The following is a 14683-nucleotide window of genomic DNA, read 5'->3' on the forward strand; positions in this document are numbered from 1 at the left end:
AATAGTAACAGTTGTGTGTAGTGTGACTTTTAAATCATGGCATATATTTTTGTTTATGTTTGGCATATTTGTCCTCGAATCCTATTTTCTGACATTAAGACAGAAGGTGGAACTGGTCTGAAAATACTTGATAGTAATACAAAATCAAGATACTGGCTGCAACATTGCTCATGGTCGTGTAAGCTAGTAATATGTATTTCTTTGAGTAATCTGACGGAAGGTAAAAGTTAATCATAAGAAAAACTTGAGTACGGCTCAGAACTGTGTGTTATATCAATCTGAACTGAAATGCAGGTGCTGTCAGTGTACTTTATATACTTTCTATGATTGGATGTGTTATATTTTCAAATGATGCTTTATTTGACCTTAAACTACTGTGCAATAACAGAACTGCCATTCCCAGCATGAGAAGTAAAATGTTTATTCATAAAGAATGCAAGAAGGAAACTGTCAGTTTCTAGCCCTGAAGTTCTTGGTGTTTCTTCTTTATAAAATTTACATAAAACAATATGGTTTCATTGAAGTAATTAATAAATCAACTGAAGTAGTATCTGGAATAGAATCTTGTCCAAAATGACGACAGATTTCTTCTCTTGCTTATTAATTCCTTTCCCATCTTTATTAAATTGTATGTCATTTTCTCAATAATCCCTACATCGTGAACTCCTCCTCAATGCTTACTCTCATTGTATTTTTATGAATTTGATTAATTAATGTCCAAACTTTGTTAAACTTTGGTTTCAATTGCTCTTTTTCTGTGTATTCTATAATTGTTGCTGTAAGTGAAACAACTGTATTATACACTCCTGGAAATGGAAAAAAGAACACATTGACACCGGTGTGTCAGACCCACCATACTTGCTCCGGACACTGCGAGAGGGCTGTACAAGCAATGATCACACGCACGGCACAGCGGACACACCAGGAACCGCGGTGTTGGCCGTCGAATGGCGCTAGCTGCGCAGCATTTGTGCACCGCCGCCGTCAGTGTCAGCCAGTTTGCCATGGCATACGGAGCTCCATCGCAGTCTTTAACACTGGTAGCATGCCGCGACAGCGTGGACGTGAACCGTATGTGCAGTTGACGGACTTTGAGCGAGGGCGTATAGTGGGCATGCGGGAGGCCGGGTGGACGTACCGCTGAATTGCTCAACACGTGGGGCGTGAGGTCTCCACAGTACATCGATGTTGTCGCCAGTGGTCGGCGGAAGGTGCACGTGCCCGTCGACCTGGGACCGGACCGCAGCGAAGCACGGATGCACGCCAAGACCGTAGGATCCTACGCAGTGCCGTAGGGGACCGCACCGCCACTTCCCAGCAAATTAGGGACACTGTTGCTCCTGGGGTATCGGCGAGGACCATTCGCAACCGTCTCCATGAAGCTGGGCTACGGTCCCGCTCACCGTTAGGCCGTCTTCCGCTCACGCCCCAACATCGTGCAGCCCGCCTCCAGTGGTGTCGCGACAGGCGTGAATGGAGGGACGAATGGAGACGTGTCGTCTTCAGCGATGAGAGTCGCTTCTGCCTTGGTGCCAATGATGGTCGTATGCGTGTTTGGCGCCGTGCAGGTGAGCGCCACAATCAGGACTGCATACGACCGAGGCACACAGGGCCAACAGCCGGCATCATGGTGTGGGGAACGATCTCCTACACTGGCCGTACACCACTGGTGATCGTCGAGGGGACACTGAATAGTGCACGGTGCAACCAAACCGTCATCGAACCCATCGTTCTACCATTCCTAGGCCGGCAAGGGAACTTGCTGTTCCAACAGGACAATGCACATCCGCATGTATCCCGTGCCACCCAACGTGCTCTAGAAGGTGTAAGTCAACTACCCTGGCCAGCAAGATCTCCGGATCTGTCCCCCATTGAGCATGTTTGGGACTGGATGAAGCGTCGTCTCACGCGGTCTGCACGTCCAGCACGAACGCTGGTCCAACTGAGGCGCCAGGTGGAAATGGCATGGCAAGCCGTTCCACAGGACTACATCCAGCATCTCTACGATCGTCTCCATGGGAGAATAGCAGCCTGCATTGCTGCGAAAGGTGGATATACACTGTACTAGTGCCGACATTGTGCATGCTCTGTTGCCTGTGTCTATGTGCCTGTGGTTCTGTCAGTGTGATCATGTGATGTATCTGACCCCAGGAATGTGTCAATAAAGTTTCCCCTTCCTGGGACAATGAATTCACGGTGTTCTTATTTCAATTTCCAGGAGTGTATGTGAAGTGAATAATATCTAATACAGTGAGAAGATCCAAAAATAAATCAAATATGCGTATTATGCTAACCAAGCATGTGAGAAGAGCACACACAACATTTAAACAGTTTAATGATGATACAACTTCTTGATACAGCCCATGCATTTACATGTGAGAGTCCAAAACAGCACAGCCAAAAACTAAGTCCAAGAGTATTGCAAAATTCATTTAACGAGAGCAGAGTACTAGTAATGATTATAACTATGCAAGCAAAAGTTAATTAAGTGGTCTTTGCTCCAGGTTATATGTGCACAGTTGGTGTCTCAGTGAAAGTCTCAGTGAAAGGTGGTAACTGCTGGGTTGTGCAGGCCTTAGTGAGAGTCCATCCCTGGGTTGGTGATGCCACCTGCTGTAGTCAGCCCTGTACTGAGCCTAGTGAAGGCACGGGCAAGCTGGTAGCAGTTGCTTGTGTGCGTACCCCATGGCAGTGGATATGGCATCAAGTGCTGGTTTGCTGGTTCCCAGATCAGTAATGACAACTCAGTTGGTCCTTACTCTGCATGGTAGAAAATGACCAGCTGGTTTGGTGACAGTTGCAGAGGCACTGGCCAGTGAAGAGATGTAATATGGGTGTGTCACCACAGTCCTCCTCCCTTGGGGAGGTGACTAATAGTCAGCAGCTGTGAGACTACCATGCTGTGTACTGCTGAGTTTCCCCCACATCCAGGGTGTCAGGATCTGCTCTGACAAGGGAATGGTCCACATCAGAAATTATTTTGTTCTACAGTTTTCTGAAAAATGCTTTACACACTCACAAAAATTTCTTCATCTGGAGAGGTGGACTGACACTATTCATTCCAGGGGGAATCCAAATTACACTCCTGGAAATGGAAAAAAGAACACATTGACACCGGTGTGTCAGACCCACCATACTTGCTCCGGACACTGCGAGAGGGCTGTACAAGCAATGATCACACGCACGGCACAGCGGACACACCAGGAACCGCGGTGTTGGCCGTCGAATGGCGCTAGCTGCGCAGCATTTGTGCACCGCCGCCGCCAGTGTCAGCCAGTTTGCCGTGGCATACGGAGCTCCATCGCAGTCTTTAACACTGGTAGCATGCCGCGACAGCGTGGACGTGAACCGTATGTGCAGTTGACGGACTTTGAGCGAGGGCGTATAGTGGGCATGCGGGAGGCCGGGTGGACGTACCGCCGAATTGCTCAACACGTGGGGCGTGAGGTCTCCACAGTACATCGATGTTGTCGCCAGTGGTCGGCGGAAGGTGCACGTGCCCGTCGACCTGGGACCGGACCGCAGCGACGTAGGGATGCACGCCAAGACCGTAGGATCCTACGCAGTGCCATAGGGGACCGCACCGCCACTTCCCAGCAAATTAGGGACACTGTTGCTCCTGGGGTATCGGCGAGGACCATTCGCAACCGTCTCCATGAAGCTGGGCTACGGTTCCGCACACCGTTAGGCCGTCTTCCGCTCACGCCCCAACATCGTGCAGCCCGCCTCCAGTGGTGTCGCGACAGGCGTGAATTGAGGGACGAATGGAGACGTGTCGTCTTCAGCGATGAGAGTCGCTTCTGCCTTGGTGCCAATGATGGTCGTATGCTTGTCTGGCGCCGTGCAGGTGAGCGCCACAATCAGGACTGCATACGACCGAGACACACAGGGCCAACACCCGGCATCATGGTGTGGGGAGCGATCTCCTACACTGGCCGTACACCACTGGTGATCATCGAGGGGACACTGAATAGTGCACGGTACATCCAAACCGTCATCGAACCCATCGTTCTACCATTCCTAGACCGGCAAGGGAACTTGCTGTTCCAACAGGACAATGCACGTCCGCATGTATCCCGTGCCACCCAACGTGCTCTAGAAGGTGTAAGTCAACTACTCTGGCCAGCAAGATCTCCGGATCTGTCCCCCATTGAGCATGTTTGGGACTGGATGAAGCGTCGTCTCACGCGGTCTGCACGTCCAGCACGAACGCTGGTCCAACTGAGGCGCCAGGTGGAAATGGCATGGCAAGCCGTTCCACAGGACTACATCCAGCATCTCTACGATCGTCTCCATGGGAGAATAGCAGCCTGCATTGCTGCGAAAGGTGGATATACACTGTACTAGTGCCGACATTGTGCATGCTCTGTTGCCTGTGTCTATGTGCCTGTGGTTCTGTCAGTGTGATCATGTGATGTATCTGACCCCAGGAATGTGTCAATAAAGTTTCCCCTTCCTGGGACAATGAATTCACGGTGTTCTTATTTCAATTTCCAGGAGTGTATATCAACAGTCTTTTTATCATTTTCCTAAGGACAGAGGTGTTGTTATGTCCAGACCAAGAATCCAACAAAAGCAGTGATCTATTTCCTGCAACTGAAAAGATTTTTCAGATGTAATATTGAAAATTATACTGTCCCTTTTTCACAGATTTTGCCATGTTGATTACAAGTGTGTTGTATACAAATGTGTCATAGCAAATATCAACTACACATATGACTCTGCCTTTTTTCATTTGAAATGATAAAGTGTGGTTTGCATAAGATCTGACTGATCAGCTTTGTACACAGCATTTTAGGGGCTAGCAAGATGCTTTGTCTTTACCTGAGCTTCTAATTTCTCTGTAGTATTACCTATTAATAACATGCCCTATACATGTTTGCTTGAAGTAAACTTCATAATTTCGTAACTTCCTTTTCCATACAATTTTGTGAATCCAGTTAACAAGGTTGAAGAAACATGGAAATCAGTAATGTTCACCTCATTTGCAGTTCAGAGCTCCCAGTCTTGTAGATCTCCCTCGGTAACAGTGCATTGACTCTCATGTGCAGTTTGAAATCTTTTAAGTTTTTCTTTCACACTTTTGCAAGTTCCATGTTTGTGCATCTTCATGACAATCTTTCTTCTGTGTAAACAATTCACGTTCAAATTTTATGAAATGAAGTCAGTTTGCACACTGCTTAGTCTTAAGGGTTTTCTCCTTCCTTCACTCATTTCGACTGCATGCCATGTAATTCAAATTTCATATTTGCAAGGTTCATCATTGTTGAAACCACAGTTCATGCAACCGAGTTACTTAATGTTTCTTCTAAAGTTTCCACAGTTTCTAGCGAAATGCCAACATCATTTGAATGAGTGACCAGGAAATTAACCAATAAAAATGACATATGTAGATGTGCAAGTGAAGTAGCTGATTTAGTTGTTCAGGGCACCCCCACAGGCCACTTGTTGGAAAACATGGTCAGCACCAATGGCATTGGCGATGCATGAACATGTAATTAGGAAGGCATGTAATGCTTATTGACCATCCACATCTAGATAAAAATGGAGAATTCTGTCTTGGTTGAAGCTTGCATCTGGACCCATCAGATCATCAGATATGGAATCTATATTGACATGCTGTGCTGTTTTTCAAAATTGAATTTTGCAGTTTTAGTGGCTGAGAAATGGGGCCTAACATTGTAGATCTGTGGGCTGTTTTATCCAGAAACTGCACAGAAGGGCTACATAATGAAATTAGCAATTTATGGTCAGTGATGAGGTGACATTTCATGCCACATTAAGAAAACATTAAAATTTTGTTACATATATTATGGCTAAGGCCTCCTTTTCTATTTGCAGATAGTTTGACTCTGCAGTGTGTAGCATTTTAGAAGTGAATGCTGTCAGCTGCTCCAAACCATCTGAATTTCAGAGGACGAATACTGCTCCAAGCCCATATTGCAATGCATCACTAGCTACTGCCAGCCGTTTCTGTGGTTTATAGGTGGCCAGGCATGGAGCTGAACGGAGACTGTTTGTTTATCAAGGTTTGCAATGGGTGTTCACACCAGATGACCAGACAAATAACATACCTTTTTTATGTAACTGACGTAATGGATATGCAATTTTAGCTGCATGTGGAATGAATTTTTTATAGTAAGTAATTTTGCCCATAACAGGCTGGAGTTCCTTTATATTTGAGGGCTGTGGTAGTGCATTGATAGCTGTGATGTAGCTGTCCATTGGCTGAATTCCGAATGGAGCAATTACTTAATAGAGGACGGAAAAAATTTGATTTTTCTAAATTGCACTTCAGACTTGCATTCTAGAGAGTCTGAAAAAGATTCGTGAGGTTTGGAAATGTTCATCTATGGTTGAACACATGACCACAATACAATCCGGTACTTGATGCAACATGGAATATTTAGCGTGAGCTGCTCTAAAAATGCTGGAAAAGTGCAACGGGTGCTTGCCACGCTGAAAACTATTTCTTTGCATTTGTACGGTCCATAGGATCTGTTGACCACTAGTAGTTGTTGAGAAGCTTTACTGAGTGGAAGTTGCAAATATGCACCTGAGAGGTTCACTTCAGAAAAATACTGACGCCCCCTGTCGGTTTTGCTATTCTGGATGAGGAATAGGGTATGTATCGATTACTGTTTGAGAGTTTTCTGTCACTTTGAAATTGCAGCAGACGCATAGTTTGCCATACGGTTTTTTATCACCACCAGTGGTGTTGCCCATCAGATAGACATAATTGGTTCTGTCACTTCCAGCTGTATTAATCTCTCAGGTTCGTGCTTGACTTGTTCGCATAGTGCTTATGGGATAGGTCATGCCCCAAAGAAACACAGCTATGCTGCTGTCGGCTTTAGAGTGATATGAGCGGTGAAATCTTTAACTCTGCTTAGACCTGGTGAAAAAAGCCAGGAAACACTTTGTGTACTTCTTCTAGTTCCCTGAATGGTATTTGTTCGGATACCAGGGTTACAGAAGATTCTGCCTGCTGGGCTAATAATCTTTAAGTCCATTGGTTGTTCATGTTGCTTTGTGTCATAAACTGACATAGATATACTTATTTCCATGGTGAGTCTTCGCTTTTTACATTTATTGTAATAAGACCAACAATTTGGACAGTCAACGTTAGGTTTTATGAAAAATGAGGGGCAAGACGGAAGTGGTCATTGGATGGCAGATTTCACTTGAGTCCGTTGTTGATGGGGTTGTGCTGAGGTATGTTTATGTTTATGCCTCACTGCTGCTATGTACACCTTGCTTTGGTCATTGTGTACTACGAGTATGTCTGTCCAGGACTCTTTTAACTGGTGGCCAGCACTCGTGACGCTTCAAATGGCTGAGCATGTGTTGTTAGAACCTCTTTGAAAATGGGGCATCAAATTGTAGTGCCTTTTGGTGAACCTCTTTTTTTGGAGCTGAACAAATTATTGCATCCCTGATCAAGGTATCTGTGTTATAGCTTGTAGTGACGAGTCTGCATTCCTACTAAGGCTCTGTAATTCTGGTTCCCAAGCACAGCTAGTGCTTAGGCTGCTTCTTGGACTGATATAACTATACTCTCGAGGATATCACATGGGAACGGCAGTGATGGTAAGTTGTTAGTAAGTGACACATTTCATCGAATGATAGTGATGTGGGTTCCAAAGTGGAGCTGAATTGCATAATTGGTGATACATGTGGTGGTTTAATTCACAGCTAGAGAAGAACTTCTATGGAACCATCATCTGTTGAACTTGAATGCTGCGAAGTGATGTCGTGTCCTCTTTTCATGTTCCTCCCAGTGTTTGGCAGATCTGTCATATACTGGAAATTGTGAAAGATGGGATGCTTTTACTGTTTGGTTAGTAGTCCTAACAGCACCTTTTCCAACATTACTTGTTTTCTTGCTGCTGTTTTTCAAAGCATTGTTGGCCCTTCAATTGCTGTTTGAGCTGGTCTTGGAGTACAACCTCCAACAAAGCACTTGAGACCCAAGATAGTACAGAAATCTTTGTCACCACTTGTGTCGAACCAAGCAAAGAGTAAGCCCAACACTTAAACAGTTTAATGACAACACAAACTTCATGTTACAACCCAGGCAGCATTTAGATTTACAAGTCTGAAGTAGCATAGCTGAAAACATTACAGGAATATAGCAAAGTTCAGTTCACGAGAGCAGAGTAATGACATTATGGCAATGCTGGTAGGCACTGGCGTGCGCAGGCTTTAGCGAAGTCCCATCCCTTGTTCATCGACAGCCTGCCCCCTACTGAGCATAGCAAAGGTGCAGGAGAGCTGGTGTCTTGCTTGGGTGCCCTGCGGAAGTGGAGGCAGCATTCAGTTGTGGTCTGGTGGCTTCCGGACCAGTGTTGTCAACTTGATTGGTCATTAATTCATACAGAAGACCAGTTGATTTAGTGTTGGTAGCAGAGGCACTGGCCAAGGGAGGGTGGTAACATGGATGTGTAACCACACGTGGTTATGTGTACATTCTCATATGAGGATCAACTAATAGACATACTGAAACTATGGTAACAGTGAAATTGAACAGATGTTATGTCACACACATTTATGAATGTATATTGATGATTCCTAGCAAATAAAAATTTTAATTATACAAAATCAACTGGAAATATGTTTCAGGGTGCTAAAGCTTTGGAAAACTTCATAGAGAGTGTAAGGACAGAGCCAAGCACTCAGTTGCCAAAGGATGGTACTGTTCATGAATTAACAAGCAATGTACTTGTATTTTTGGAGCAACTGTTGGACTATGTTGATACAATTGGTGGTGTTCTGGGTGAAGATCCAGCATATAATACATCTGTGGCAAGTCATGGCAAGGTAGATCGAAACAAAGCACTCGTCGGAATTTACATTCGTAAGTATTTTCATGTTTCAGAAGAAGTATATAGTGGAGATAAGTATAACCTGATAAAATTTTTGTTACTTGATGCTTCGTACAGCTCCTCTCATCAAAGGTTTCAGCATGACATGAGGAACAATCCACTGCAGCTGGAGCACAATCAGAAAGTGCCATTGTACTTGCAATGTTTAAGTAGCGTGTTGTTCACAAGTAATCCACTATTGAGCACATTTGACAGTCCACTATACTGTTTCTGGCAACAGTAGGTTAAACCATTTTCTGTTGGTGTCTTACTCCCCTTGAGCAGAGCTGCCACGTCAGTACTGGAGGAGGAGGATTTCCCTACAGATGTTACATTTAAAAAGCAGATTCCCAGTTCTTTGGTAACTCAGAGGTAATAAAGATTACATAAAGGCACAGCTGGCAACTGATGTGGTATTGCTGTAAAGCCATGTGGCAAATGTCAACTTTTAATCAGTGTGTACACAAATACACACATTTAACAAAGTCATGTTCAGATGAATGCAATATATTTATATTCCTTATATACTACAGTGTCTATAGTATATCTAAAAACAAAGATGATGTAACTTACCAAACGAAAGCGTTGGTATGTTGATAGACACACAAACAAACACAAACACACACACAAAATTCGAGCTTTCGCAACACAAGGTTGCTTCATCAGGAAAGAGGGAAGGAGAGGGAAATACGAAAGGATGTGGCTTTTAAGGGAGAGGGTAAGGAGTCATTCCAATCCCGGGAGCGGAAAGACTTACCTTAGGGGGAGAAAAGGACACACATCCATCCGCACATATACAGACACAAGCAGACATATGTAAAGGCAAAGAGTTTGGGCAGAGATGTCAGTCGAGGCGGAAGTACAAAGGCAAAGATGTTGTTGAATGAAAATGTCTTGCTGAGTGCGACAAAAACGTGTTTCCGCCCGCAATCGAACCTGGGACCTTCTGCATGTTAGGCAGACGTTATAACTGCTACACCATGGAAACTGCTACGCTCTGCCCTCCACATCTGATACAACTTGTAGGACGATCGCCATTGTGGCGTAAAAATCACTTTGTGGAAACGCACAATGCAGGTATTTCGCATTTGTGTGCAACAATCGACAGCACCCTTGACTGCCTGAATGCCATGACAAATAAGAGCTCAAGAAGTCATCGGAAACGCTTGAGGGAGAGTCCTCAGCAGCATCTGCTGCTCTGTCTTTCCTTACGAGATACCGTCGATTCGCACAATCGTTATTGCAAAAGATGTCACCAAAGGCAATCCCTTCGTTAGCGGCACGGCGCTTGGGCTCAGCTTGACTGACATCTCTGCCCAAACTCTTTGCCTTTACATATGTCTGCTTGTGTCTGTATGTGTGTGTGTGTGTGTGTGTGTGTGTGTGTGTTAAGGTAAGTCTTTCCGCTCCCGGGATTGGAATGACTCCTTATCCTCTCCCTTAAAACCCACATCCTTTCGTCTTTCCCTCTCCTTCCCTCTTTCCTGATGAAGCAACCTTAGGTTGCGAAACCTCGAATTTTGTGTGTGTGTTTGTGTTTGTTTGTGTGTCTATCAACATACCAACGCTTTCGTTTGGTAAGTTACATCATCTTTGTTTTTAGATATACTTTTCTCACGTGGAATGTTTCCCTCTATTATATTCATAACAGTGTCTATAGTGTTTTATTGATTTTTGCTGTGCTCGTCCCTTTGTTGGCTATTACTAACTTTAAAAAAAAAAAAAAAAAAAAAAAAAAAAAAAAAAAAACTGTTTTAGTATTGCTATCATGTTAGTTCTTAATTAAAATGATAAACCCCACAGTTGCATATACATTTCAGTAAGCTTCCATTAAAGCTGTACTCTACATCTACATGGATCCTCTGCAAATCACATTTAAGTGCCTGGCAGAGGGTTCATCGAACCACCTTCACAATTCTCTATTATTCCAATCTCGTATAGTGCATGTACGAGCTCTGATTTCCCTTATTTTATCATGGTGATCGTTTCTCCCTATGTAGGTTGGTGTCAACAAAATATTTTCACATTCGGAGGAGAGAGTTAGTGATTGGAATTTCATGAGAATTCCGTCGCAACGCAAAACGCCTTTCTTTTAATGATGTCCACTCCAAATTCTGTATCATTTCTGTGACTCTCTCTTCCATATTTCACGATAATACAAAATGTGCTGCCTTTCTTTGAACTTTTCCGATGTACTCCACCAGTCCTACCTGGTAAGGATCCCACACCGCACAGTAGTATTCTAAAAGAGGATGGACAAGTGTAGTGTAGGCAGTCTCCTTAGTAGGTCTGTTACATTTTCTAAGTTTCCTGCCAGTCTTTCGTTAGCCTTCCCCACAACATTTTCTGTGTGTTCCTTCCAATTTAAGTTGTTCGTAATTGTAATACCTAGGTATTTAGTTGAATTTACGGCCTTTAGATTAGACTGATTTATCATGTAACTGAAGTTTAATGAGTTCCTTTTAGCACTCACGTGGATGACCTCACACTTTTCGTTATTTAGGGTCAACTGCCACTTTTTGCACCATTCAGATATCTTTCCTAAATTGTTTTGCAGTTTGTTTTGATCTTCTGATGACTTTATTAGTCGATAAACAACAGCGTCATCTGCAAGCAGCCGAAGACGGCTGCTCAGATTGTCTCCCAAATTGCTTATGTAGATAAGGAACAGCAAAGGGTCTATAATACTACCGTGGGGAATGCCAGCAATCACTTCTGTTTTACTCAATGACTTTCCGTCAATTACTACGAACTGTGACCTCTCTGATAGGAAATCACAAATCCAGTCACATAACTGATACGATATTCCATAAGCACGCAATTTCACTACAAGCCACTGGGGTGGTACAGTGTCAAAAGCCTTCCGGAAATCCAGAAATACGGAATTGATCTGAAATCCCTTGTCAGTAGCACTCAATACTTCATGTGAATAAAGAGGTAGTTGTGTTTCACAGGAACAATGTTTTCCAAACCCGTGTTGACTGTGTGTCAATAGACCGTTTTCTTCGAGGTAATTCATAATGTTCGAACACAATATATGTTCCAAAATCCTGCTACATATCGATGTTAACAACATGGGCCTGTAATTTAGTGGATTACTCCTACTACCTTTCTTGAACATTGGTGTGACCTCTGCAACTTTCCAGTCTTTGGGTACGGATCTTTCGTTGAGCGAACAGTTGTATATGATTGTTAAGTATAGAGCTAATGCATTTGCATACTCTAAAAGGAACCTAATTGGCTTACAGTCTGGACCAGAAGATGTGCTTTAAGTGATTTAAGTTGCTTCATTATTCCGAGGACATTTACTTCTACGTTCCTCATGTTGGCAGCTGTTCTCGATTCGAATTCTGGAATATTTAGTTCGCCTTCTTTTGTGAAGGCATTTCAGAAGGCTGTGTTTAGTAACTCTGCTTTGGCAGCACTGTCTTTGATAGTAACTCCATTGCTGTCGCATAGAGAAGGCATTGATTGTTTCTTGCCGCTAACATACTTCACATTCGACCAGAATCTCTTCGGATTTTCTGCAAGGTTTCGAGACAAAGTTTCGTTGTGGAAACTGTTATAAGCATCTCGCATTGAAGTCCGCACTAAATTTTGAGCTTCTTGAAAAGATCACCATTCTTGGGGATTTTGCGTCTGTTTAAATTTGGCATGTTTGTTTCGTTGTTTCTGCAACAGTGTTCTAACCCGTTTTGTGTACCAAGGAGGATCAGCTCCATTGTTTGTTAATTTATTTGGTATAAATCTCTCAATTGCTATTTCTTTGAATTTAAGCCACATCTGGTCTACATTTATATTATTTATTTGGAGTGAGTAGAGATTGTCTCTCAGGAAGGCATCAAGTGAAGTTTTACCTGCTTTTTTGAATAGGTATATTTTTCGCTTATTTTTCGAGGATTTGGGGATTACAATATTCAGTCTCGCTATGACAACCCTGTGTTTACTAATGCCTGAATCAGTTTTGATCCTTGTTATTAACTCAGGATTATTTGTTGCTAAGAGGTCAAGTGTGTTTTCACAACCGTTTACTATTCGCTTGGGCTCATGAACTAACTGCTCGAAATAATTTTCAGAGAATGCATTTAGCGCAATTTCGGATGATATTTTATGTGTACCTCTGGAATTAAGAATGTATTTTCACCAACATTTCGAGGGTAAATTAAAGTCACCACTAACTATTATCGTATGAGTCAGGTATGTGTTTGAAATCAAACTCAAGTTTTCATTGAACCTTTCAGCAATTGTATCATCTGAATTGGGAGGTCGGTAAAAGGATCCAATTATAACTTTATTCCGGTTGCCAACAATGACCTCTGCCTGTACTAAGTCACAGGAAGTATCTACTTCAATTTCACGACAAGTTAAACCGCTTCTAACAGCAACAAACACGACACTGCCAACCGTGTTTAGTCTATCCTTTCGGAACACCATTAGGCTCTTCGCAAAAATTTCGGCTTAGCTTAGATCCAGCTTTAGCCAGCTTTCAGTGCCTATAACGATTTGAGCATCAGTGCTTTCTATTAGCAATTGGAGCTCTGGTACTTTCCCAACACAGCTACGACAATTTACAACTATTATACCAATGTTTCCTGTATCTACATTCTTCCTGAGTTCAGCCTGCACCTTTTGTGACTGAAGTCCTTCTTGTGTTTTGCCGAGACCCTCTAACTTAAAAAACCGCCCAGTCCACGCCACACAGCCCCTGCTATCCATGTAGCTGCCTCCTGCGTATAGTGGACACATGACCTATTGAGCGGAACCTGAAAGACAACCACCCTTTGGTGCAAGATGAGGAATCTGCAGCCTACACGGTCGCAGAACCGTCTTGAGCCTCTGATTCAGACCCTCCACTCGGCTCTGCACCAGAGGTCTGCAATCGGTCTTGTCAACTATGCTGCAAATGGTCAGCTCTACTTTCATCTTGCAAGCAAGACTGGCAGCCTTTACCACTTCTGTGAGCCCCTAGAAACCAGAGATGATCTCTTCTGATCCAAAGTGACACACATCATTGGAACCGATGTGAGCAACCACCTGCAGTTGGCTGCACACTGTGCTCTTCATGTCATCCAGGAGGGCCCTTTCCACATCTGAAATGACTCCACCCAGTCTGCAAACAGAGTGCACATTTGTTTTTTTCCCCTTCTTGTCAGCCAAGTCCCTAAGGGTGCCCATAACGCGCCTAATGTTGGAGCTCCCAACTACCAATAATCCCACCCTCTGTGACTGCCTGGATCTTGCATGCTGAGTGGTTTCCCCTGAAACAGGACAGGCGACAGCATCTGGCTCAGCAACAGTGTCAGCCACAGACAGCACCTGGAACCTGTTTGTCAGACAAACCGGGGAAGCCTTACGTGCAGCTGCCTGGGAAGTCTTTCGCCACCTACTTTGCCCCAGGGCGACCTCCCACTCGACCACAGGTGAGTGGTCAGCCTCAGTGTGAGCAGTAACTGGGTTGGCTACTGGTGAGGACCTATCGGATGACTCGGACGTGCTGGACGTCCGTTGAATCCCCACGGCCGGCCCACAACAGTGGTGCCCACCCACTGCAGCCTCAAGCTGCGTAACCAAAGCCATCACAGCCTGAAGTTTAGAGCGAAGTGTCACCAACTCGGCTCGCATCCGTACACAACAATCGCAGTCCCTGTCCATACTAAAGACCGTGGAAAACTAAACAATGCAGATAAATGGACTATCGGCACGTGCTGCGCGACTCTACTGTAGACCCTGATGAAAACACACGAACTGTGACTAGTAATACGTAGGTATTCAAAAACCTAACTACTGAAGGACTCAGGTGAAACTAAATAATTTGCCTG

The 14683-nt window shown here is 44.1% G+C and overlaps 1 protein-coding gene across 2 annotated transcripts in view; it reads left to right on the forward strand.

Annotated features, from left to right (window-relative positions):
* The window catches only part of LOC124776919 (exocyst complex component 7), a 130086-nt gene that overhangs the window by 103878 nt on the left and 11525 nt on the right, over positions 1 to 14683 (forward strand). For both annotated transcript variants that reach the window (XM_047252132.1, XM_047252131.1), the window contains exon 10: positions 8623 to 8857. In XM_047252132.1, coding sequence (XP_047108088.1) covers positions 8623 to 8857 — 235 coding nt within the window. The remainder of the gene's footprint in view (positions 1 to 8622; positions 8858 to 14683) is intronic.

The sequence above is a fragment of the Schistocerca piceifrons genome, chromosome 2, assembly GCF_021461385.2.
Source record: "Schistocerca piceifrons isolate TAMUIC-IGC-003096 chromosome 2, iqSchPice1.1, whole genome shotgun sequence".
In the NCBI taxonomy this organism is placed as follows: Eukaryota; Metazoa; Arthropoda; class Insecta; order Orthoptera; family Acrididae; genus Schistocerca; species Schistocerca piceifrons.